Source organism: Argiope bruennichi, chromosome 3 (genome assembly GCF_947563725.1).
Source record: "Argiope bruennichi chromosome 3, qqArgBrue1.1, whole genome shotgun sequence".
NCBI lineage: Eukaryota > Metazoa > Arthropoda > Arachnida > Araneae > Araneidae > Argiope > Argiope bruennichi.
In genome coordinates this window covers 2,471,697-2,499,543 of record NC_079153.1, presented here as the reverse complement: position 1 = coordinate 2,499,543, position 27,847 = coordinate 2,471,697, and the positions used below count along the sequence as shown (strand labels likewise).

Genomic DNA, 27,847 nt, shown 5'->3' with positions numbered 1-27,847 from the left:
TTGCCATAGGGAAGCGATCCAACAATAAAATCCAATTAATAAAATCAGTAATTCAACCATGGTGTGAGGTTACAGCAGCAGAAGAAGTAAAAACATTGATGGGCTCCCTGGACCAGCGTTGCAAGGCCATAATTGGTTTTTATTGTTACCCAACTGAATACTAACTGCCATAAATGAGAATTTTTACATATATCATTGTTCCTGTTTACTATTTAACTGCTGTTCCAATATGAACATCCTTTCTAAAAATTGTTCTCCATTAGATTATTTTGAAAATGATTTATACTTTATTTTCTCTTAATAAATTAGTATTATGAGCCATCAAATGTCAAAATGACGCCCTTTCCAAAATATTCTACCATCTTGGTCTCTACTGTACACAAAGCTGCGGATTAAAAGATAAATTTTTACGTTTAAGAAGAGAAATATTTATATTTTATAATTAAAAAAAATGTGAAATGGAGGTATAAAAAATTTAACTACAAAATAAGCTAAAAAGAGAAAGCTATAAGAAAGGGAATCAATTGCAAATCATTACTTTTTATGGATAATTACTTTTACTCGGAAAAAAGACTCCAAAGAAATACCCCTCCAAAAAAAAAAAAAAAGAAAAAAGAAAAAGGTATAAAACCTAGTTCCGTCAATGTAAAGAAAGTTAAAATACGAGGTTTATGATTTTTGCGAAGTTCTTCTATAATAGGAAATTAAAAAAAGACTCGGTATCTCAAATTTTTTTTTCACAATTTCCAACAAATTTTTTAAATTTTCTGATAGATAGTTGTAAACTGTGCAGAAATTTAAATTTATAAAATATTTTTCAGTTTCAAAAGTTACAAATTTAAATATTTTAAATTTTTAAAAATATATTAAACCTTTTTTTAAAAATGTTTCTTCTTGTACAATTTTCAAATTTTTTTTCCCCAGATTTTTTTAAAGGGACTTCACAATGTATTTAATGGAATGAGTGATCGGACTTTTGATATCTATATTAGTTTCTAAAAAATAAAGGTGATCAAAATTTTGGGAAATTTTTTTTCACTTCGAACATTTTTAAGAAAAAATTCTAATCAAAATTCTTACAAATTTATCTCTAATTCTATTAAGCATTCATTTAAGAGTGAACAGAAAAAAATTTATACAAATACAATAAAATGTTATTTACTTCTAACATTTTGCAGCATACAGAATTCTGGAAAAAAGCTAACTGAGGTAAAGCTTAAAGTTTTCAACACAATAAAATTGTAATAAAAACAACTCATATCAAGCTGATTTTTTCTCAGAGCAATTATGTGGCATTTGTAAGTCCTAAGATGTCAGTTTTATTAATACTCATTCATAATTATAATAATTATTAAAGGTCATTAATAATTATCATATTTATTAATGACCATTATTATATATAAGAATTATCAGAAATATTGGGAAAAAAATTTGAAAATTTTCACTTTTTTACTCAATTAATTTTTTTAGTCAAAATATTTATTCAATGATCTGCAGTTCTATTTATCTGTTAATGCACAGCAAGAATTCTAGACCATTTGATTGAAATTCAAATGAAATGAGTCATTTTGATGATGATTATAATAACCAGTGAGAAATTCATCGAAAAGAAAAAGCGAAAGCAGTAAAACAAACAAAGATTTAATCATGACAGCATCAAACAATTGTCCTGCTTTTTATTTCATGGAAAAAAACTATTGGCTACTTGCACAAGAAATATGTTTGATGTAAACACTAGAAGTGACACCTGATATCGCATTGCACAAAATAATTCCACATCTCGTTGAATACTTGTCCGATTGTTTTGAAATTTCCAGATTAATAAGTCAAAGGTTCAAGGATCCCTTTTCACTCGAAATTGGGAAATCGATATATTCGCCGACTTTAAGAAATTCTCAGGGTACCGAGTCCCCTTAAAAATAAGAACCGAAAAAAAAAAAATGTTAAAATTAACTCAAGTCACTATTAAGAGAAAGTTTTACGTCTAATATTTACAGAAGAAGTTCTATTTCATTATGCCAGGAACTTTTAAAGAATGGAATTCATCAAGACAAAACTGCAATTCATACTTTGAAAAATACCCGTCTTCGTCCTTCCTTGAAAAAATAAATTATACTAGTATTCATTTTTTAGCCATATTCAAATCAATGTAAGTGATATTTAGATGAATTAAGGTTGTACCTTCATTAATCCAACTCATTTAATAGACAAAGTGACACTGACGCTGTAATAAACAAATGATCTCAATTAAAATTCAATCAAGTAAAGCTGAAGACCGAACTATATTTTAACAAACCACTGCCGTAAAATCTGTTATTACTCATAAAAATGACTCTTTCATAAAATTGTGTGTGTTTATTATCATTCATGATTTTTTTTTCTTTTTACATTCCTAATTTTTCTGAATACTTTTCATGTTTTTCGTTTCTCTGCTTTCATGTTTTTCTAAGTTCGTGTATCATATATGGCAGAGCAACAGATTTTGTACACATAATGTTCTTGCAATTTTCAATTAAAAATAAAATCCCCCGAAAATGATATTAAACTTTAAAGTAAAAGTACATTTATAAGATACTGTTAAAATATTTATTTTTTAAATCGGCAACGTTCATCATTGAGTCGACAATTTTTCTCCCCTCCCCGAAAATGCGAGACCCTCTTTACATTTTAGGTTACAGTTAGAAAGGATGATACTCGGTTGATTAGACCGATGACTCAGCATAATTTCAAACAATTCATATTTTTAGTTTTAAGATCCTAATAAATAAAGTAGCCTGCAGACGATATCATTTTATCCGAGAGAATGTTTTACCGAGAGATTTCAATTTTTTTAGAACACATTATTTATTTAAAAATAAAAACAGGGAAGCATCAGAACATTTCATGCAAAGTAAAGGTAAGAGTCAAAAGTCGTCCCGATTGATGCGAGATGTTTGGTCACTAAGATTTCCTATTCGGAACAAACAGGCTTGTTTTAAAAATGCTAAATTGTTGTGGCTTTCTTAAGGCGGGTCTATTACATGATTTCATCAATGGAATGTCAGATAAGTGCGATTTATCTTGTCCGAGAATATATAATGGATGACGTGTTTTACGTCAGACTGATAATGCTCCCTAAACTCCAAGAATTAGAGTGCAAGACTTGGTAATCTTTAAGATGTTGCGTCACTTCAGATGTTTGTAACACTTAAGCTGGCACTCAACCCTTTGTATCGATTTGCGCATAGTTTTGGTGTTTTGAAGGGTGTAATAATTTTTCCTAACAGACGACACATATTCTTTAAAACAATTTCGACCGTTTAGTTGCAGTGGTTTTCACATAAGATGAATATAAAGGATGGAAAACCAATTATGGCCATTTTTAATCGATTCATTTGAAATCTGACAAATCTCTTAAGAACTGATCAAAAAAGTGGACGATTTTCGAAATTTCCTACTTTTGTTAATTTAATCGTCCCCTTTTCAGAACGTTATTTTGTAGGTAAGTATTTTAAAATGTATCTATTAAGAAGATTTAGTAATGAAACCGGAAAAAAAATTCTGAATTCAAACTTCGCGCTTAAATGACGATGATTATAAAACCGCAATATCTAGTAGAATTAAGTTTTGAAGAAGTAAAGCTTGTTTACAGTGCAGCTTCATTTTTCATTTCTTTTTAAATCACTTTTTGGTGAAAAATCTTTTTGTAATCTTACTTTTCTAGAAAAAAACTTTTTACCCTTGCAACTCCGAAATTGAAAATCAACAAAAGGAACATTTATTAATGAATAATAAAATTAAATTCAAAACAGCTATTAAACTAATTTTATGAATTACCTTAAGTAAAATGATTTTCTGAACTATTTCTAGTTGCAAAATTGAAACAACCTGATATTTAATTGAAGTAATTTTTAATTGAAGGAATTTAACTGAAGAAAGGGCAAAAACAGAAGACATAAATAATATAAAACTGTAAAGAGTTGTATAGGAAAGATCTAATAAAATGACGGAAATAGTAATGAGGAAGAAAAAAGAGATGGAAAAAAAATCTCAATGGCTTGAATACTTAGTTTTATCAAATGCTTGTAAGCACGAATTTGGTTTTAATTGTTCCTGATAAATTTTTTTGTAAACCTGTGGAACTTCTAGAGTAATGATAACGAAAATGTTTTTTATGTAACCTATAATTAAACATAATGTGCATGGCCACCGGATATCTCTTTTACCAGAAATGTAACACATACTTTAAATAACTGTCAAAATGGGCTGTAATTTATGATAATTCCAACTTGTTGCGTCCTCACTAGCTGCATCCAATTGCACATATGAGTAATGAGTAGGCACCCACAGGATGACATAATAACATAAAGACACGAACTTAATCCAAAAAATAAGATGTGAAACTAAAAGGTTACCCTCCCCCCTCTCCCGCCAGACGAAAAATGATTTTTGGTTCTCATTGTCAGCTGTCTGCGGATAGAAAATCGCGTGGATTTTAGTCAACAACGATTAAGGACTCCGCATCCTGTTTCGATACTTGGCTCTGAATGTTTTCCGTCTCAGAAATCAGTCCATCTTTTGTCCACAGCGTAATGCCACCCCAAAAGAATCGTTAAATCAACAATTTCAGCTATTTTTTAAAAAACTATTTCAAAATATGTTTGACGTAGAATGATCAAATTTGATTTTTGCTCTGTAAAACTCAAAATTGTAAAGATTCTATTTTTTGTAACAAGTGCGTCTTTTTAATGCTATCTATCTTTGCTTTTTTTATTGATTTCAAAATTAATTTTGCATAATGATATTCAAAATTTTGTGTTAAATTAAATACAAGCGGACACAACTGCGTGATGCAGAACAAATTCCAAAATGCACATTTTGAAATTCAGTTGTTTTCGCTCACCATTACCTTTCTAAATTAATGTGTTTTCATATTATATCGTTTACAGGCCGGCACATCGTGTCCTGTGACATGCTGTGAGATTCAATTCAAACGTTCTATAAGACAGACACAGAGTTGGACCAAGAGCTACCAAATTCGAAACTTAGTTACTTCTTGGTAGTAGGTATTTATTAAGAAGGTATTCAAGGTATTTAAAAAGAGAGGGTGTCTTAAAATTTTAATGAGCAATTAATCGAAATTTTGGCATTTTTCTCAATTCAATGCTAACATATTATAGCACAAAAATCATTTTTACATTGGCTTGAAATTTAAAAATAAGTTTCCCAAGCATATCAATTTTATTTTTGTATTATTTTTTTCTTCTCTCATTTGAGTAAATTGTAAAAAGTATTTTTTAACATTTAATTAAGCTGTTGACTATATTTTACAACAATATTTTTAATTTTCTTGATTATTTGATTTATGCATATACGCGTTACGACGCTATGAAATATTTTTATTTCCTGATTGTGCACGACATAGCTAGTATAGAATTGAGAAAAATTTTTAAATACAACACAAGGATAGACGAATCAAGTATAAGGCATTAGATTAGCATGTTACGATATTTTGGACTGGAAGTTCAGATCTCTTAATTGATGATGAATCCCAAGCAAAAGATTAATTCTTCAAATTATGAAATTATCTAAATTAAGTCCCTTTCTTCGATTTGCAATAATGAAGGAAACTATTTACATTAACTACTTTTTAGAGAGCATCTGGAATGAGCATCTGCCTTCCAGCAGCATGCTTTTCAACCTAAAAAAGAATCGCGCACGCCACTTCATCTCCGCCGCACCAGCGGACAGAGTAAACAATCCAGTCATTCTCTCTTTCGCTAGAAGGAAGTTGAAACTAATTTAGACGACGATAGCAGTATCTGTAACGCTCGCTTATCAATGCGTTTCAGTTTCGATAATGTTATCGCCAACTTGCAGAAAACTGCAGCAGAATTGTGGAAATGAAGAGCAGTAAAGTACGTATTTTCCCCCCTTTCGTATCTTTTTTTTTGATAAATAATATTCGTTATGTTTTATTTAACAATAATTTTGTTCTCTATATAAGGTATAGTTCTGATTATTAATGAAAAGAGTATTTTTGCTTGCTTTGTTGCAACGCCCTTTTCAAATTTAGCCATAAACAGCCTTTAAGTAAACAACTAGAAGAACTGCAGCAGCCTTTAAGTTTGTTTATCTAAATAAATTTTCTAATAAAAATTTATTTTTCGTATGAAAAAAGTAAAAATGGAAATTTTGGAAATAATATTAGTAAATATAAATAATAGTAAGAAAATAGTAAGTAAGTAATTGTTGGGAAATATTTGAGAAAAATTATTATTATGTGAACAATTTGTTTGTACATGATCTTTTAGAAATTGCAGTATAATGGGTTTGTCGTGAAAAATAAGATTATTTAAGTTTTGTACAAGAAATGGCGCAAATCTAAGATTTTTGATATCTGATTACACTTATTAATCAAACGTGGATAAATTGGTATTCATTTTAATTAACAATAAAAATGTTTTTGTCTTTTCTTTAGTTTAGTGTAAATTCTTGAAACTACCTTAAATTCAGATCAAACAGCATCTAAAAGATCGGGTTTTTTTCCGAGCTTCGAATTCTAAAATTTCATTAAATAAAGAGCGTTTACAACTGTAAATTTTTTTTTTTTATCTCTTCTCTTGAAAAACCCACACATTCAGCATAAAATCATGTTTCGAAATGTATGCATATTCAATTTTACAAGATTATGTAAAATAAATATAACGTAAAATTTAAATATAGTATTATAGTATTAAATTATATATATTAAAGAGCTATAGTAGTAAATATAGTATTTTAGTAATTTATATATAGTATTAAAAAGAGAAATATTTTCACATTAATATCGTTAAAGAATGTTGACAACTGGCGAATTAATCTCAGATTTCAAAACGGTTCCAAAAACATTCAATCCGCATATTATTTACCATGAAAAAAAACACAAGAGAATATGATTAACTTGCTTTGATATATTGGAGTTTATGCTGTTAATTCCATGACAAATGACGTTTATTATTAAATTAATTCATAAAATATATTGGAAGAAACTTAAGATCCCATTGTATTATGTAAACCTCTCAAATAGATTTTAAAGTTATGAAGAAAACGCTGTAAAGAAGATCCATAAAATATATATAATCAAATAACATTTTAAACCCCGTGGAAGACATAAGTTCATTATATGAATTTCCAATTCTAACGAATCAATGAATAATTGCGTTAAATATTTAAGAAAAAAATCCAAGAAATTTTGTTTAGCCCTTAAATTTCGCAAAAAAAAAAAAAAAAAAAAAAAAAAAAATGAATACATGGGCAACAGTGAAGTTATAGAATCAAGGCAACTGTTTTTATGCTTTTCTTTCATGCAGAGGAAAAGCGCGACTAAAGCAAACAAAAATTATTCCAGTTTTAAAAACATAAAACTGCTCTATATATTTGAAAAAAGTTAATTAAAAGGAAGGTAAAAAGTTATTTCTCGGGACAATTTCGTATATGCCCACACAAGGATGTCTCCTGTAGGCAGTATGTAATCAAAAATTATTATTTCAATTGGCATAATAAAAACCTCTGTAAAACAACCAATATAAAAAATATTTTTCAAAAATCCCAAACTCGGTTCGAAACATTTTTGTATGATAGCAATGCAGTCTCGATTCGTTTAGTGTGAGTACATAAGCCCTTGCATTCTGCGCATAAAGAGTTTTACATCTCTAAATTTACTGGAGGGAAACACGTTATGTTAAAAAGGATCGAGTGTTTTGAAATTCAATATGTGAATGTAATAAATTCAAAAGTCTAATGCTATTAAAATATTCATTAGGATTATTTGCAGTCTTGTTATTTTATTACACGTCGTTATATAAAGAAAATGCATTGTTGTATAAGTGTGTTTAAAGCTCATTTTAGAAAACTGCCTGAAAATAAAATTAGTATTAGAGAAAAGCTAATGTTTTGAATTTTAAAATGATGTGATAATGGTTTTTGTGCAATAATACGACCCGAAGATCATAGAGGAAAAACGTCAACATATCTATTAATATTCAATTAAAAATCTAACTTTAATTTTTCTTGAGCATTTGCTAACCAAGAATTAAATATTTGCCAAATTTCATAGCTCTAAATCCAACGACCTGCCATATAGAGCGATTTTTTTATCACCTACTTGCATTTATAGCATTCAGCTTATGAATTTCCCTGCGTTAAAAAGCTTTTCTAAGGACTGGGAGAAATCTAGAATGGATTATAAAAATTATGGCCAACAGCAGAAAATACTTTCAAAAGTATTCAATGTTACTTTACTAATCCAACATTCATTATGGCAGCTGTACCAACTATTTGCTTATGAGAAATGCACTTTTACTTTTTTGATGTCCAATATTTCTTCTTTTTGAAATTAATTTTTCATTCATTCTGTTTTCATAATTTTTTGTTTATATTTTATTTATAATAAAATTGAAAATTTTAAAAAGCTTAAGAATTTTTTCCATAATAATGCATAAAAAATAGCTTTGATAATACATCGGTTTTAAGATGCTAGTTTTGTCTGCATAAAACTCTTTATGATATATAATCAAAGTTCCTTACTAATCCTCTAATTTAAAAACTCTTACACTTAGTAATCATTAAAAAACTCTGGTGAATGTTAAACCATTTCGCTTAAGATATTTAGAATAAATATCTAGAGCTGTATACATTGCATAGAAATATAAATGACTCAAAACTACATGTTTTTTTATTCATAAAGCTACTCCATCTTCGCACCTTTCAGAATTAGTATTTTTTTTAAATTATATGATTTCATTTGCAATTATTAGGGTTACTTTTTAAAAATATTTTGTTTGAAAACGCTGTTCAAACCCACAGACAGTAAAAGGTTTCTACAACAGATACTGCCGTTTGTTATATTGTATTTTGATTTCGATGAATTTCAATAACTACAAGAAAAAAAATGCAATGGAAACTTGAGTTATCGATGAAAATTTTACACTGAAAAAAAAACTGACAGCAAAATTTAATAATTTTATTCAGAACCACTGATTTAGATCAGATCTTATCCACTTGCAATTCCTTTTTGAGACTGAAAAAATGAGGACAACAACATTTTCGCTAGAAAAATTCTGACTGTAACGGAAAAGTTAGAAAATGAATTAAAAAATATTAAGTTAAAGGAAATTTATTTAAAAATAATTTTGAAAAAGAAATGAGATCTTTAAATTCAAAATAAATTTCTTAACTGATTTTCTTACAAATATTGACTTATTTGTGAGAATGCGATGTGACGATTTTCAGAAGATGAAACTCTGATTTAGATTACTATGAGAACATGAATAATTTCACAGGAAGCAACTTTTCCTAAAACCCGAAGAGCATTTCTTATTCAAAGCCGCTTCACCCGCTTTACGAAACGGCTTTATATGAAGTTCGCAAAGAGGAGCTATTGTAATGACCAAGAAATTTCATCTCGAAATTTCGAGGAATTTCCACTTTTTAGACTTCTCTGAATTAGAGAATTATTATTATTATTATTTTTTTTTTTTGAAATTATATTTATCAGTCTGTGAACACGATAATTCAAAAACGCTTTCACCTTGAGGGATGAAATTTGGTATTTAGACTTCACATCTAATACATAAATTTCTGTTTATAACGAAGTGCAATGTGAGGATGCATGTTGTTTGTCTGTCAGAATACAACTGAACACGACAACTGCAAAACATAAAAAAACTCAAGTAGATAAAATTTGGTATACAAATTTACCATCTAAAGTATATATCCAGATTTAATTATAAGCGAAATCCCAGGAAGGAGGGGATTGTTTGTCGATTTGCTCTGTCACAAGCATGTAAACGCGATAATTGAAAAATGCAATGATTTAAAAATATGAAATTTGAATTTATTTATTGAAGCAGTCATTCTGTGTCAAATTTTGGTCTCACTCAGTCGAAAAAATGTTGACCGAGAAATATCTGTGGTTTTCTCCACTGTACTACGAAACACAAAATACTGATGAGTGAAATCTGAAACCAAAATTCTGAGGACTCGTGGTGTGTACAGTCTTGCCCAAGGTTCACAGTTTTCATGGGGGTAGTTGCGCTTTTATTAGAGAATAAGCGTGAAAATTTTGGGGACATTACTTCTGCTGTTGGGATTACGTTTCTGAACATAATAACTAGAAACAGAAAGGAGTTATAAAATGAAAATAAACGAGCTGAGTGCCGCTTGTGTATTTCTGCTTGCAAGTTCTACAGTCATTTTCTTTTTTGGTGAGTGGCCATCGATGCTGTCAGTCTTCCATAGTGTTTGCGGAAATTGTAAAAATCTATATTTATTTTCGTTTCCTTTTTAGTCATTTGTGAATTTATTGGGAATTCCGTCCCATAAATTCACAAAACTTTACTGTGTTTCCAGGCTTGCGCTTGGATGAATATTTTTTTCCCTTCCTAAATTTAGACTTCATTCATTGCTTCCAATCGGTTAGTTCGATTTCAGAATTATTAAATGTTCACGTATTTTTTAGGATTTCTTGGGGTTTGAATCCAACAAAATAATTCAAAATATCATTAAAAAGGATTTATTTGCACGTTTACACTGTGTTTTTAAAAAAGCTAAAAATACTGTGAATGAAAGAAAAAAACTATGATAATAATTAATACGTTGACTGTTGTAAGACTTCCTTTGGTTTAAGCCTACTTTCTAATTGCACCGAACCGCCTATGTAATTAGATGACCAGCTTTCTCTACAGTAGTTGGGAGGTAGCAAAGAAGCCGTCTAATTAGGTAAAAAAGTCCGAATATCAGGAGTGAATCGTGACCATAAACGTATTAAAAGAAAAATGAAGACTATGTTTTTCTTTACTTGTATTGGAATATGCCTTTTACTCGCAATAAACTTTCCTTTTGTTTTGCGATAATTGTTCCGTATTTTCCTCGACCATGAAACGACTTTCATATTTAGCAACGTACAGCAAACTTTAAATGAAGATATTGAAAACAGAAATAAAAGGAGATTCAAATATTAAGGGTTAACCGATTTGTCAAAGTTACAAGCTACCTTACTGCATCTCGTATTGTTTTGTACATCTTTTTTGATATACTTTTTGTGTATCTGTTTATTGCATTTTAAAGGATTTAAGTTCTTTAAAAGTCCTAAAATATTTCATCCAAGAATCTTTTTTTTTTTTTTTTTTTTTTTGCCTTCCGAAATTTCTTTTTAAGTTCGTCTTGTTTTTGAGATGGCCATTTGAATATTTCTAAACTTCTTTATTTCATAATAATAAAAAATGCACCATGCAGCAGTAACAGTGTGCGTAATTCTCTATAAATTTTAATATATACGCATACAATTTGCAAACTTTTTAAAACAGCTCTTTTGAATGTTTGATGTTAACGTCCTTAATTTGTATTTTTCATGCAGAATGTTCATTTTCACCTACCTTCAGCAAGACTCAATGCTTCAAGAATTATCAAAACTAAATGAAGATGTCAGAAATCATATTTTGTATTCGTGACAAATGTTGAGCCCTCTTAAGATGGGTTTGTTTGCAACTAATGAGTTGAGCGTTAAAAAGAATCAGATGGCCTTGCTCTCATTTGAGAGAAGTGTCAGGTTAAAGATACTCGCTATTAACGTGATGAGATACTTCAATGAGCTTCATGCATACATCAAAACTGCACTGAGTGCGCAATTATACGCGAATATTCCCAACACAACGGTTGTTACGGATTCTTGCAATAGGATATTATTTGTTCGCTTAATGCATTTATGATGGGTCTTACTTTTTAAAGCATTCTCTATTGGGAAAAAAAGCTTCAAATAGTGAAGAGGGGTTATAGGAATTCAGTTTTTTGTGCATTGCGATTGGTTAGTCCGTAACTTCTCAGACTGATCACGTGTAGCCCCCTCGAACAAAGAAATGATTCGATCTCTTCTGGCCATGTAGCGTTCTTCGGTAAAAAGAAGAACATTGTAATCATCACCCTTAACAGATTTGGTTGGCGGCAACGCCAGCAGATGCTCTCTAAATACGTGGTAAGCATGCTTACCAAGAGCTGGACTAAATACAGTGTATATTGAGATACAAATCACATCGTCAGATTACGCAGCAATAAAATGACGAGGAGCTAACGCGATATTGATCCTTTCCGGTCGGTGAGATTTAAAAATGAAAAATTGTACATGAAATAATCATTTAATTTTTAATTAAAAAGCTTGTTTCATTTTATAATTGTTACACACTGTTAATTAAAATCATATTATAGATATGGATATAATTGTAATTCGTAAGTTCATATTCAACACTTCTGATGACTTCGGATTTGTTCCTAGTTTTTGCAAAATCAAAGTGTTTACGCCAGGTACTCTCGTAAATTTCTTATTTCAGGCACAATATTTATTTTCTTCCAAATCCATTCTTACAATGACTCCAGACCATTCACTGAAATCACTGATTGGCCACCAAGCACGTTTTGGTCTTGGCAATATTTCACTATCCTTAGTTTTATTATAAGTATGCGTGTATGCTTATTTCTTCCGATGCCTGCACCTTTTGCAAAATGGTTCGTAACATTTTCTGCCTTTGCATTTTTATAATAACATTTGATATATTTTAATCGCATGCTCAATGCAAGTTGGTTAATTTTTGTTTTTACACATTTGGCACAGCCGAACCACATCGGTACAGTCTACATCTAAGCAATCGAAAAGTGGATATCCCCTCCCCCAAAAGAACAAATTTCTATATTTTTTATTGAATATTATGAAATAATTAAAAATAACTACATATTCTTAGTTACAAAATTTTAAAAGATCAAATATTTTCTTATCTTTTAGATCGCAGTCAGTCCATCTTTTCCTTCCTGAAATCACGAAAAAAAACACACCCTTAAATTATCTTCCATTTTTTAATTATTAGAAACAGCTCTCTTTGCGATTCAATTTCGCACACCCTATTTTTTTTTTTTTTTTCATTCTTGTCGTTGAATTGCTCAAATATACACGACTTGAATATCAGGCAGATTAGTTATCCAAAATTTAGACACGTTTCAAATATTAATTTATAAACAATGAAAAGTTTCGGTTAAGCAGGGTTTAAGTATTCGAATACCAGCTTGAAAATTGTTTATTTTTAAATTGACACAATGATATAACAGGAAATATTTTCAATTTCGGCCTCACCTCTGCAAATAGTTTTATTTCTAAATTTTGATTTCTTAATGAAAATAGTAAAAGATATGATAATTTAAACTTCAAATGCGACGGTGAATATTAGAGGCTGGCGAACAACTTTTAAGCTTTTCTATGATAAAGCCCAAACACTTCTTAATGTAAGGATACCATTTAATTTAAATCCAAATTAATTTAAGGATTTTTATCTTAAATTAGCCCATGTTACTTCACCCTAAAATTTTCTCTTATCTCTTGATTCAAATCTCACTTTATTTACTTATTTCTTATTTACCGTTCTAAAAATTGAGGACTTAATGTGCATTTCCCACCTCCGAGCGAAGGGATAAAAATTCCTAAAGTCTATTCATTTCTTTCAAAGATATCTAAGATTTTCTTTTCTCAGTCGACTTGTATCAAAGAAATTTCTATCAGAAACTCTTAGTAAAATCACTGACTGGAAATATTTGGCTTTTTTTCTTTTGTATTCTAGTGCGAATAGGCGTGTTCCGCCTTTCGTTCCCATGTGCAAAATATGCATCCCGTGGTAAAATAAATCGATTTTTATTCCAAATTTTCCTTCTTTTCGGTCTCGAATCCGAAAAATTTAATTTGTGCTTGAATATAAATATGTATACGGCATCGAAAACGACTTTCCCATCGCGCTTTATTCCGTCTTGACAGGGCTTCTGAAAGCAATAAAAATCTGACTGCTTGCCGTTTGGCCAACTTTGGACGGAATAAGTTGCATTTGTATCCTAAAACTACTTCCTGTTTTGTTTGTTTGAAAAATGGAGTGGGAAATCCGTTAGATTGGGTTCTTGATTTTCTCTTTCACCTATCCTGTTTTACGTGTAAGAGGCCGTCGGACCAGCTGACAACCTGGCCAGTTCGCTACGCTCCTCAAATCAACCGTAAGGAAGCATGAGGCTCTCGTAAATTTTGTCTTTTCAATTGCTATTTATGATTTAATTACAAATTTTAAAATACAAAAATCCATATTCAGACAAGTGAATGTATTCGGCCATGATGATAAAGCAGGTATGTATGTCATACAATCAATAATATCATATTTAATGAATAAAAATAAAGCAATATGAATCCAACACAGAAACACTTGCATCATTTTATTAAAGTAAAAAAAAAGGATTTTAAAAAGTAGTCATTGCCATTTCGGTCAACAAAATTGTATTTTCCATTTGTATCACACGGTTGTTTGACAGTTAAAAATACCTTATTATACGAATTTGTGCTTTATAAAACTAAAGATGTCGCAAAAATGGAAGATGAGTTTCCGAAGCTAAAAATGCACCTTTGTTTTCTGACAGTTATAAAAAATATCGGTTTCCAAATGCTTTTCGCTACCTATATGGAAAATTTATTAATATGTATTAAATATGTTTTAGCCATTGTCTCTAAACCAATACGAACGTAGTTCGTATCGCAGAACTTTTATCTTATTTCCCTGAAACTAAACTAGAAATGATAACATCACTACATTGAATTTGCTAGATGTTTACATTTTTTACGTTTTTATAAAAAAATTAAAAAGACAATAAAATTATATAGTCTGATAATATTTTTATGATCAGGTGGAATGTTTCTGAAAAATCATGCCACATTTTTTTTTTTTTTGAAATACGCGTGAAATTGAATGAGGGGATGGAAATAACGACAACCACAATGCACTTAAATGTAGGAGTTTATTTTGAGAAACTCAATGATGTCATTCAACTGCATGTACATTTAAATGAGCCAATCATATGCGTCGGCTCGATGACGCAATCTTCCGCTTATCGATGAAAATTGTTGTTCAGTACACTGCAGCTTTTGAATCTTTATTGTTGAAAAACCCAGATAAAATTAGATACCCAATTAAGATCACGACTATCAGAGGATGCATTGAAAGCATTCGGTCTGTATGATCAGAACTGTATACTTACCAGAAAAAAGAAATGAATAACCTGAAAATTATTACCATAAAGCAAATTCAAATAAATATTTTTAAAAAGAAAAATCTGACAATTTCGTCTGATCTGACGTATGACTGCATCCACCTTCCTATTTTTAGAAGAAAAGAAATTCAATTTTTCAGAAGTTCAATATTCAGGTTATTTTTTTAAATTTTAAGACAAATATAAATTTGTCATTAAAACTTTAAATTTTATATCAGAATTATTACTTTCTGCATATTGATTATTTTAAATAAACACACATCAAATTCATATTACGCTGGTCATTTGCTTCCCTAAATATGATAGAATGCGATTTAAACGAAATTTTTCTACTTAACTCATAGTTTGTACAGCAAGAGTGCTCACTTTGAGATTTTCTTGCATACTTTCGAATGAAGATGTCCCCCCCCCCAGCAACATAAAATTTCGGATCTTGGGCAAATCCATGAATGCACCGAGTGCTTATATTTTCAGAATCCCTCATATGAGAGTTAAGTGCTTCGTATTATAGAAAAGAAAATGATACTTGTGTATTGGTCCATGCCACTGACGAACCACAGTTAAGAAAGTCTATTAAAGTGCGTCCTTTGAGGATTTTTTTTTTTTTTGGCAAAAAATAACGACAATTCAGTTATTACGAGAACACTGGAAAACCGATTTGTCATTTTGACGCCTTTTTTTTTGAACTGTTGAAAGCGAAATTCGACACAGAACTACCATTGAAGTCACGTGATCCTATACCAAGTGTCATTTTTTTGTTATTGCGTTTGTGAGTTCTTGCAGTTAACTGACAGACGGTCCACCCCCCTCGTCGGAGTTTGTTCAAAATTTGACAAGGATCTGCATTTCAGCTGCCGCATCTATGTGCCAAGTGTTCTATTTCTTAACGAACACATTTGCAGAAGTGCAGAATGATAAACCGTCTGTTCTTGAGTAGGTTTGGTTCAATGCTATCCACATTTTAGATGCTAAACCTTATTTTGTCTACATTCTTTACGGTTTGCAGTTACATTCATTTGTACTGCGAGCAGTGGACAGGCAGACTTCCTGAACATGAATTTTGTTCAAAATCGGACGGAAAACTACACATTGGATGGCAAGAGCACATACTAAATGTCATCCACCTTCTTCGAAACGTTTTACGTTATCGTGCTCACAGACAAACAGAGCGACTCATACATTCAGATAGACAGACAGACAGTCCAATCAGTGGAAAGTGGTCTCCACGATATATTTTTCCATAATCTTTAACAAATGTATTTTTCTATCATCCATCGCATGCCACTGGTAGAGAGTAATGACAAAAAGCATATATTAGCGTGCGATTTTGGCAATTCACTGCTGAGATACGCTTAATACACGACACCGTAAGTGTATTCTGGACAACTTTTTTTCCGATTTACCAAAACCAAAATTTGACTCAGAAATGATAGTGGCAGGCATAAAATCACATACCGGATTTTAATATATTGAAGTCATTAAAGCTTCAAACTATCGCATGAAAATACAAGCAGACAGCCGGCCAGTTTCTTGATGGATTTGATTCGAAATTTATTACAGATCAGCACTTTATATGTTCGATCTGTTTACATCTATCTCTCTTCGTTTCGCATTTATTGTGTTCATTTGTAATCAGACAACAAAGGAGATAGATGCCTTCTAAATAGCTTCTTATAATTCGATATAAATTTTGTGTAAAGATGGTATACTGAATTTTTTTCAAGTGACCCTATTCACAATTTTAAAAATAGTCTGTTCTTCGGACTCGGTCTGCAACCAGGACCATCGTTAAAATCTCGATGTTCTCTTTGGATACTTTAAATGCGAGAAATTCCAAGTGTGAATTATTTTATTTTCAGGTACGTGCAGTAGTATCGTCATCACCCAAAAAATTCGCCATCGAGATTTTAGCCGCGCAGACCTTTTCTCCTATTGTTTTGATTTATTTCAGTTATATCTGTGAGTCTGCGGGGCGTCTGCGAAATAAAATTCAGCTGCTAGATGACGAAAATTTAGCACGCGAATTTAAAACATCAAAATGGTTCATTTTTTTCGAAATGGGCTTGGAAGTCTGTTTATGTGCCTGTGAAGATAACTGAAAAACGCACCGAGATAGGAAAATTAAATTTGGCTTTATTAATAGAATTGCCGATTTTCATCAAATTATGAATCACATTTATCAGATAATAGGCTGTTTTTCTGCCTTTCTCTTTGTGTATTCGTGAACGTAAAAACGAAGTTAAATCAATGAAATTTGTAAAAACTTGTAAATTTGCCCAGTTGTAGCCAATATTTGTTTATTTGTCTGTGCATGCGAAAATACAAATCACAGCAAAATCAGAGGAATTAAATTTGTTTTATAGTTTTGCTACCAACCTTGTAATTGTATGCAATATTTTGCACCTAATTAATTAATCAATAGGAAATGACCCAAAATGCGTGTTCGATTCTCTTCGACATCAAACGCAAGATGCGCTGTATTGTGAGAATGCGAGAGATTCGATGATTCCTTTGGTTCATAAGATTTCGATGCAGCTTTCTGTAGGACCCGTAGGTGTGGTGTGGAAGTTTGGAGAGAGGGATGCCAGCTCAAGTGTCGTCCTCGTCATCTGATCGGGGTTCAAATGACGAAGTCCATCCCAAAATAGCCTTAGTTTTGTTAAAAAATGTCATAACTAATGTCAATATAACTAAACTAATCAGCTTTCTCTAACTGTACGAAAAAAAAAATTCAATTCTTATCGTGAAACGCAGTTTACAGAGATATTTATTTAAGATATTTTTAATAAAGTATCGACCATATTTTAAAGGAGAGATATTTATTGCCAAATTTTCTTTGCATCAAATTAGTACTCCGTATTAACGAAGCAGAAATGTTCATACACAAATGAATATAACTAACATGACTTCGATTTGAACTTGAAGAATATTAAATGAAGTTGTGTATTGCTTGCCTTTTTAACCTCTTTGCCAGTTGTAACTCAAACAAATGTAGAAATGTTTAGAAATTCACCCATAAAATTATGCGAATCAAATTCGAATCACTTCGGAAATGTTTTCTCTCGAAATAGGAGAGATGATTCCAAAATGCAAAAATGATAATTTATGTATTAATGCATTCATTCATTAATAACCGCATGAGCAACCACTTGTCATTTTCACAAGAAATGCGATGGATTTATGGGGAAGGATTTTTAGAGCAGTAGTTCAGAATCAATCATCTGATTGCTTATTTTACGATTTTCTCGGTCAATTTTTAAAGTCCGTAATTTTTATTGCCGATAATAAATTCTGCGATGCTGAGATTTTTAATAAAGTATCGACCAACAGACAGCAGTAGTTATTAGTTGAATTTCCACACTAGTCTGCTAAACTCCTTATCTTCAAGTCCTGTTGATCTATAATTCATGATTATTTTTAAAAAATGAAGTAGATTCGAACCTCTTGTTCAAAACCTTGTAGCATGATTATATTTTAGACATAATTCACCTATCTTTATTTTAATTTTTAAATTTACTCTTAACTTTGATAACTTGAACAGTAAAATGTGTTTAATGTCACCGCAATGCTCGTGTGTGTAAACGTATCAACTCACAATGAAAGTGTTGCTCTAAAACATATATTTTAATATTTAAAAAAAATGTTTTGAAATTGGAGGGAAAAAATTATACGGAAATACATTTGGTATAATTGAAAAGTTATTTTGGGATTTTAAAGTAGTAGAGAAATGATTTTTGCCTGGTAGTATGCTCTGAAAATATTGAGCAAAAAAACTTTAAAATTTCGGCTAATATTGAATTAAACATTTGAAACAATCCTTTGATTGTAAGCACCTGCATGCTGTAGGGCCTTTGGCCTGCCTTGCAGAGCGTTTTTGATGCTTCATGCAGCACAACTGAGTTTGCTGTTAAATTGCCAGAGTATAAACACTATCATAATAATACATTTTATAATAAAAGTTTCTACAAATTTTAATTTGCTAATGCATGTAGATATGTAATAAAAAAAAATCACTCTTCTCATACTTTACTAGTATGTTCGCCTAATGAGAGAGCGTTTAATGCTCAACTTGGTAGAGAGTGGCGAAGGAACAAAAGCGTGCGTTTTGGACCAAAAATTAAGACTGATCTACAGTTTTGGTGATAAGACCGTACGTTTCCTTTCATTCGTTTCATTTAATTTTTTATGCTATCGTGATCGCATACATACTTTCAAGCAAATCAAACACATTTTTTATTTTACAAATTCAATCTAACATTAAACGCATCTACAATACAATATAAAATTGCTGTGCTAAAATTCACCCATTCAGCCTTCACCGTTTTGAGTTATCGCAATCCCGAACTCGCAAATAAAAAATAAAAAATTGACGAACAATCGAATCGTGCCGGAGTTTTCGTCCAAAATTTTATCCGGATCTGCAGTTCTAAAAATAATACCGAGGTCAATTTTTTTTTTCTCTTTAACTCGTTATATTTTAGACTAATCATGTTAATTGACAGATAAAATCCTTTTTTTTTTGTATTATGCAAACATGGCGATTCATCGTTTTGTATCATTTCAATGTTTTCGTTTTTTGTAATTTTCTGGGAAATGGTGATATAGAATGTGAAGTTGTAATAAGACTTTTAAAAAATATCATAAAAATGAGAAATTATCAAAACATTGCATAAAAAAAGTTAGAATGTAAAATTTCAAAAAACGGAGCAGAAAGAGAAAATACACGTCACTTTTTTCTATCATTCTTTTAGACAGATTCATATAAAAAAAATTTTTTTTACTAAGGAACTGTGTGCTATCTTTCCTTATCAAATAAATTTGTAAAATTCAATACAATTTTAGAACAATTTTAATAGCAAGAGTTTTTTTCACTTTTTTGTATTATTCTTTCAAGCATATATTGTTTTGATAGACTGAATCTAATCTACTTGGAAGATAGATTGAGAATAATTGTGAAAAATAATTTAAAATTAATCGGATTCATCCAATTAACTTTTTAATGTGCATTATTTACTAAAAATTCGAAATGGGAGGGAAAAGAAGATTTTATTCAATTTTTTTTTAAAAATCTAGCATTTTTTTTTGAGATGTGGAATAAATAAATAATTTCTTTTAAAAAATAAGACATTTCTATGAAATTGAAGGCGTTTTGTGAGTTTAAGTTTACTGAAGCTTAAAAATTCATATACATATCTAATGATACAATTTTGAGTTTAATGAAACATTTATAAAATTATTTTTATAAAATTCAATGAAAATTCTTTTTTGATAGTTAGTTCATTTTTTTTCCAGAAATCTTCGTACTTTGAGATGAAAGATATCATCTCCCATTTTTCAGACAGCAAAGACGAGCAAGAATTCCTCGAAGTAATAAAGGAATATTTCGATCTTGAAAAGTTTGAGGTAGAACCACCTACGAAGATTTCTAAGCTATCAAAATCCTTTGAAGAATTGTATGTTCAGTATTGCGCGTCCTTTTCTCTAGTTTCGCAGAAGACTGAAAAGTGGGCTTCTCACAGACGCCTGCTCATAAAAGCGGTGGACTCTGCCGTCGCCACGTTGATTAAGATCAAACTGTATTCTTCCAGAAGCAAAATTACATTTTCAGCAATTGATGTATTGGGAACTTCCGCGTCGCTTGTCCTGGAGCACTTCCAAAAGAACTGGGCCACCACGCTCCTGTACACGTCTGCTGGCTTTGGCTGCTTGAGCTTCATCTGCAGCATGTTCGACATAACAAAGACCTCCTGCATCATGGAGGAAATACTGAAAGAGCTGAGGAAAGATTCGGAGTACCTCGCAGAAATACAAGAGACGCTGCAGAAAATGTACGAGTTTGACAGAAATGTCCAGAAACTGTTCCCGCACGGGATAGACGCGAGAGTCGTTAAACTTATTCAGGAACCCTACACGGCTCGAAAAAGCAAACCAGAGAGCTACAAAAGGGTGATCAACGTGTTGTCGGAAACAAGCGACAGAATGCAAATATTTTTATCAGTGCTCATTTCAAATCTAAGAGCAGACCCCAATTTATTGGACGACAAAGAATTTATGACGAATGTCAAAGATTTTGCAAAAAGCTGTATAGCTGAAAAATGGTGGAACAGGTAAGTGTTTTTAATATATTATTTTCTCTCACAATTCAATCTAATCCTCTATTTCTCTCCTAATGCTGATTATATTTCATAATCGTGGGGCAATCTGCAAAAATAAAAGTCTTATATAAGCAAAAACACTGTAATCTAAACGAAAGATTTTTGGCTCATGGCTATATCACAGCAGATGCAGACAGACTACATGGTAAAGTAGCGTTTACATGAGACTAATTATTGCGCGCGGTGGAAGGCTTCACTTATTTCAAGAATATCACGTGACTATGATGCGATAGTGGCAGATAGTTGTCCCGTCAGAAGAACCATTTGTCATTATCTTACAATGTTGTCACAAGAGTTCCCATTAAGACAATAGGTTGGCAACTGCAGAAAAACCTTCACTGCACGCAATAATTTACTTCGAGTAAACGCTTAACATAGGACGTTCTAATGGGTGCAGAGTTGTCATCTTAAGGCATGATAGTACAGAAAGACACACACCCATCAAAGGATATTTTTACTTTTATCGGACTGAATAGATGCCTCGTAGGCTACATTCCTTTGCTAACGTATAGCTCCTTATATCAGAAGCATCAAAAATACTGTAAAGGTGCGTTGTCTTCATGTACAATACAGACATAAAATCAAACAAAAACCCAGCGAAAGCAATCTTTCCAAAACTTTCTCGCATGCTTTCTAATTTAGCATCGTTGCTGACTTTATCATGTGATCCTTGTCGAGTGTTTTGGCGATTCATTCATGGCAAGTGAGTAATAGTATTTGAAAAACGAATTTGAGTTTTAGACACGTTTCTATCGTTCGATTGAAACAAAAATTTGACACAAAGCTACACTTATTGTCACAAAATCCCATATCAGATTAGATAAATTTAAACCACGGCGGTTTAGAGTTTGTATGTTTCTGAAAATACAAACCTACAGACGCTCAACCTCTCGTTGGATTTTGTTCAAAATTTAATGGGTGTTTACACTAGAGATGTTAAATCTGTGTATCAAATTTTATTTATATAGCTCCCTCGGAGTAAGTTTTGTAGTTATTGTTTTAACGAATATGCGGACATCTAGACAGACAAAATTCCTCCGAATGGATTTTGCTCAAAATTTGGTAGGAATCTGCACGTTTAGTGTAAAAGACCGTCTGCCAAATTTCATTCGTCTGATTCAAAGCGTTTTTGAGATGTCACAGACGGACAGAGGACATTTTTCAAGACGTATGTTTCGAACTCAGGGAGGTCTGAAACGTGAAGATTCCGAGTTCGAATTTTAGGGCGGGGTTTCCTTCTGTGGCAAGAATCCGACGAAACCAGTCGTCGTTGCCAAAGCATAAAATAGGGTAGCAGTGAACATCTATGCAAAGGATACGAAACACGTATTCCTGAAAATGGTTTGCAGGAATAAAAGCAAACCAAGAGACCTTCCTATTGTGATTCAAATAGATTTTGTAAAGGAAAAATGTAAAGCATATGTAACAAAATAAATAAATACATAATAATAATCCTTCTATTCTCCCCGATTTAACTTCTTGATTATTAATTGCATCTTGTGGAAAAGAGGAGTCACTCATCTGAGCATCGATCCATTACAAACATTTTCTGCCAATTTTAGAATAACATAATAAATATTGATTACCTAATTGCTTATTTTTTTGTTCGCGAATGCATTGTATATAACATTATCTTACACAATAATGAAAGAATTTATTTATATGCAGTAGAATCTATCATATTTTTGAGCTTGATATATTTTCCTGCTTCTTTTTGAGAAACCACTCTCTATTAACTATTTTTCATATGCTTAGGATGAAACACCAAGGCATGTTGCCCATTTCGCAAAAGTCAAGACTCTTCACCTACCTGAATTCTCTGTCAAGAATCGAATCGATGCCAATTCGGACTTTCCCTCTGCTTTCGACGCCGGTCTGGCATCTAAATGGCTTTCCAACAGTGGGAGCCATTTTCATGAATAGTTTGGTGGTTTTTGATTCCTATTGCGATTTGATTCAAAACGGTAAAACGCGAGAGGCTGACCTCTTGCAAGAGCTGCATCAGACGTTGGAAGTGGAATACAAGAAAATCATGGACGTGTATCAGCAATTGACTCCATATGCAGATGAATGATGATAACGGAGAAACGTCTTAGTTCGATCGATTTTTTTTTTTTTTTTTTTTTTTTTTGCGTTGCCAATCTGTTTTAAAAATTACTTGAATTCAAATTTTAGAATATATTGCCTAATCTTAAATTTTATAAATTTTATGTCAATTATTACATTTTTTAAAAAAAATTCAGTTATCTCCAATAAGTTAAACTTTTCAGTGAATATTTCAATTGTATGAGCCTTTTCAATAATAATAATTTCTTTTCCGATTGTTGCACTTTATAATATTCAAACATCTAAAAATGTAAAATATTTTGACTCCATTCTTAGCAAATTTATTGCTATAAAAAATCACTTTCTTCTTAATTTCTAGTTTTTTTTTTCTTTAATGCAAGAAACAATTTATTTATTTTAATGATATACATTGAAATAAAAATGAGGCCAGAATATACATCTGTTTATCTGTGTCCTTTCAGCATGTAATTATAATAAAAATTACAAAGGCAGAGAAAATTATAGATGTGAAAGTCATAACTGCAGACTGGGGGGGGGCAATAAATAATAATGCTCCCATCATCCTTTATTCTTTTTCTAAATCACTTTTTTCCCTTGACATGGTTGCTTGCTTTTATAATAACAATATTTATCATCTAATTTTTAATTGAATGAAAAAATTTCGATAAATATTTAGTTGATGTGTGCTGTTACGTTGTTTGTTTGTTTAAACCTGTCAAGTCTGAAACAAATAGAATACGATAACAGTAGCTATTTGACGTTGTTCAGAGCTTAAAATTAAACATATGCAATACAATAGAGGTAAAATATTTATTAGCAAATTTTCGTGTGCGCTTAATTTCTGTAACTGCATTATAAAAAATATAGAACAGATAAAACAGATAGATGAATAAAAATTATGGATTTCATTATAAAGTATTGAATATAAAGAAATAATATTAAATCGAATAATAAAAATGTTTGTTTGTTTTTTTACTTTGTTAAATCGAAAAGAAATAAAGCAAAAACAATAAATGTCTTTTAAAGAAAATTAATTTAAAAAAATTCTTGGAAGTAAAAATATGAATTATTTTAAACTGAATGAGATATTAATTTCTGCATCTATTTTTTTTCATATGCAGAAATTGTTTCAGTTGTAAAACAAAATAGTTCATTCGGATATTAACTTTACATTCACAGCTTAATTTTTATTGAATTCTCCATTTTTTTTAACATTTTGGCAACGTATTATATATTATTTTACTTAATTTTTTATTTATTGAAACTATAATTTCATATTATATAATGATACTATAATTTGATTACTATACTATAATATACTATAATTTGTATATTATAGTATAGTAGTAATTATATTATAGCTTTATAGTATACTATAATTTGATTTATTTTCAGTTGTACGAAATTTCATTAGAGATTAGAGAGCTTTATTAGATTTTATTGGATCTTATTTTCATTATGGATAGTAACATTATATATTTTTATATTATTTTTTACTAAACATGAATGATTAATGTTAAACCAAATGAATGTAAATACTCTTTATAAATATAAATTTTGTAATAAAAGTAACAAAGATTATAAAGCAACACTTTTGCATTTTATTAAAACAAAACATGCAATACACACATTTTTAAAGAAAAGTATATTTGTATGTTTTTGTCATTATTTCCAAATTAAAGGAAAATTTTTTACTAGAATTATCAATTTTACCTCAGATAATAAGGAATTTGTGCTGCAGTAGAGCAAATGCCCAGTATGTAATGATGACCTGAGCATTTTTTTATTTGACTAGATTAAATAAAATTACAATGATTTTTCAATGTCACTCATTTCTAATTTATGGCAATTTATTAGTTTGAAAAGAAATTTTGTATTATTCATATTTCCAAAATATATATTTTTATAACGGTAGCTGTACTTTCATGTATTAAAGTTCTCAAAACTCATTTTTTATAGTAAATCTGTGATAGTATCGTTCGCCATTGTAAAGAAGTTAATAATTTGTCTTTTTAAAGCGTTTTCCTTCTCATCATGAAAGCTAATGATAAAAAATTGCCTTCCTTTATTTTGAGAAAGAAATATAATTTTAATTTTGTATTGGAAATTAATAAATCAATCAGAAATCAAGAATTTTTCATGTTTTGTGATGTTGTAAATTAAGATTTCAGGAGATTGTAATTCCTTCTTGAGATTCTTCATAGGAATTCTTTGACAATGGATTAAATATCAACCGCAATTTTAAATATTCCTCAAAAGCTTTATTTTATTATTATCAATATGGTATATTTGTGTAACAATCCTTTGTTCTCAAGTAGATCGCGTGGTATGATAAATGCTCTTCAAATTCTTTCCGCACTATTATAAAGGATTTTATAGAATGCGACACGGAAGAAAATCAATGCCCCCCCCCCCACACACACAGAATGCTTGTTGGGCTCATCTTTGATCGTCTTTATGTTTTTAGTACATATTTTAAAAATGCCTCAACACAACGTTACTCTCTCTTCGGGCAATGAAAGCAGTCGCAGAAAGCTACCACATGAATGACTCAGAACAAATGTCAAATAAAAATTTCCTAAATCAGCAGATTAAAATGAGTTTATTCGTGCTTTATAAAGTTTACAAAACACATCAGGCAGTGACTAAATCGCGTTAATATACGAGACCGATATCCTTTGGCCATCGTAACTGCTAATATCGAGCTCCGTATTGTCTCGGGTTATGCTCTGGTGTCGCATTCTTTCAGCTCTTGCAGTATTCACAGTCGATTCCGAAATCACATCTTCGTAATTTACTCGTGTGTGCATTAGACGGATCGTTGTACAAAATTCAATTAACTTTCATTTCTAAATCCATAGAATCAAATGTTCAAAACAGTTTCTACGTTTGTTCTAAACGTTTTGACAAATTGTCTGTCAACAGATATTAAGCTTCAAGAATTATATATAATATAGCATCACATGCAATTTAATTTTGAAGAAATATCTTTAAAAATTGGTATCTCTATCTGTTGGTAATTTACAAGCTGCTGAAAATGAAAATCCCTTATCCCTTACACAAAAAAATTTCTTCGATACTTACTGAGAACTTTAAAAAACAAATACAAATTATGCAACCATACTTATTTTTACAGCGGGTTTAAAGATCGTTGATAGAGTGAAAAGGTAGCTTAATAAGATGGGTTGAAACATGCAATGAAATAATGAAACCTATATTTATCGCGATATGATAGCAGTTAAAGAAATAGTTGATAGTTAGCAAAGAGTTAAAATCAACACTATTTCACAATCAAGACAAGCATTGCTCTCAACAAAGTACTAATAGAAAATATGGAAATTTATTTCAGAAATAAAAAAAAAAATTCCAGTAGTTTTAATGGTAACTTCTGCTTCAGTGAATGAAGGCCAATCTTAGTAACACAGAAAATGAGAGAAACCAAAACTTTGCCAACAACCAAAAACCAAAACCAACCAAGCCCAAAATAACAATAAAAAACGATATTGAGAAAAAATATTACACACAACATACTGAAAAAAAATTATTGAATGATTTCCACAGACATCGAAGCATTTCAAGTCTATCCATGTAAATTTTTCTGCGAGAGTCCCTGCTGTTTTTGCAAAGCGATGAAGATAGTGGGAACCATATACCTTTGTATGTCCGGAAACGGCAAAATGTCTACTTTGGAAGAAGCAGTCGTGGCATAAAAGAGTCTTTGCATTAGAGCCAATTCTAGAAGTGAGAAATGAAAGTGAAAGGAAAGGATAGGAATTGTGACTTTTAAAATCTTTTCACGCAGGAAAATTTTTTAAATACATTTAATTAAGTGTTTAAATTTTTGTTCGATTATTTCAATTTTTAAAAATTTTTAAATTAAAAAAAATATTTTATAAATTTGCAACTGCTTTATTTGGCCATTACCTATTGTAGGAAACAAAATTTACTTCTCTGCTTTGGAATAATCTGATGAATAGGAGTGCAGTTATTGGTTAAATTTTGCATTTTAAATTTCCTCTCTCTCTTGTATACTTGCAGTTGTTTATGAAACATATGCAGATTTCTTATATTGCTATTGTTCAGTGCTATTTTTGATATATATTTTTCTATTTAATGTAAATTAATTTCTATCTGTTGTAAATAGTGTACGATAACTGCAATTGCTTTTAAATATTTATGATTTTGTTGGACTCTATTTTGTTATTTGCTTAATTCAGGTGCTTATTTCTCACACTTTCTTCTTTTTTTTATAGAGCGGAATTTCTTTGTTGTTGTTAAGATATTAAAGGAGAAATTTTGAATAGGAGAATAAATGTTGATTGATAATTTGAGACCTTTCGTATCCTGGATTGCTTAATTTTAGCGTATCACTTAACAAGCAGTACCTTCTCTCTAAATTTTTCAAATGTTGTAATAGAATGAAACAACTGAAGTTTTCGTAACCATTAATGAATAGCTCTATAATTTTTCACATATGAGAGTGAGATCGTACCGTCATTCGTAATTTTTTTTAAAGTTATAGATATTAATTATTGGTAGTGAAA

At 30.6% G+C, this 27,847-nt stretch overlaps 1 protein-coding gene across 2 annotated transcripts; it reads left to right on the top strand.

Annotated features, from left to right (window-relative positions):
• The first annotated feature begins 5,738 nt into the window (after window positions 1-5,738).
• Window positions 5,739-25,252, top strand: LOC129963160 (uncharacterized). Of its 2 annotated transcripts, none has more exons than XM_056077281.1 (3): window positions 5,739-5,897; window positions 20,374-21,188; window positions 22,992-25,252. In XM_056077281.1, exons 1-3 carry the CDS (start codon window positions 5,883-5,885, stop codon window positions 23,308-23,310), a joined length of 1,149 nt encoding a protein of 382 aa, XP_055933256.1. In that variant the 5' UTR covers window positions 5,739-5,882; the 3' UTR covers window positions 23,311-25,252. The 2 variants fall into 2 exon arrangements, with proteins under 2 accessions (XP_055933256.1, XP_055933255.1); XM_056077280.1 differs by lacking the exon at window positions 5,739-5,897 and adding an exon at window positions 14,138-14,167.
• Window positions 25,253-27,847: the final 2,595 nt, after the last annotated feature.

Excerpts from the sequence above, each read along its gene's own strand:
- LOC129963160 (XM_056077280.1), top strand. The coding sequence starts at position 14,141 with ATGTATTCGGCCATGATGATAAAGCAG. Across the intron at positions 14,168-20,373 it reads CGGCCATGATGATAAAGCAG|AAATCTTCGTACTTTGAGAT; the intron begins GTATGTATGTCA and ends TTTTTTTTCCAG. Across the intron at positions 21,189-22,991 it reads GCTGAAAAATGGTGGAACAG|GATGAAACACCAAGGCATGT; the intron begins GTAAGTGTTTTT and ends TCATATGCTTAG.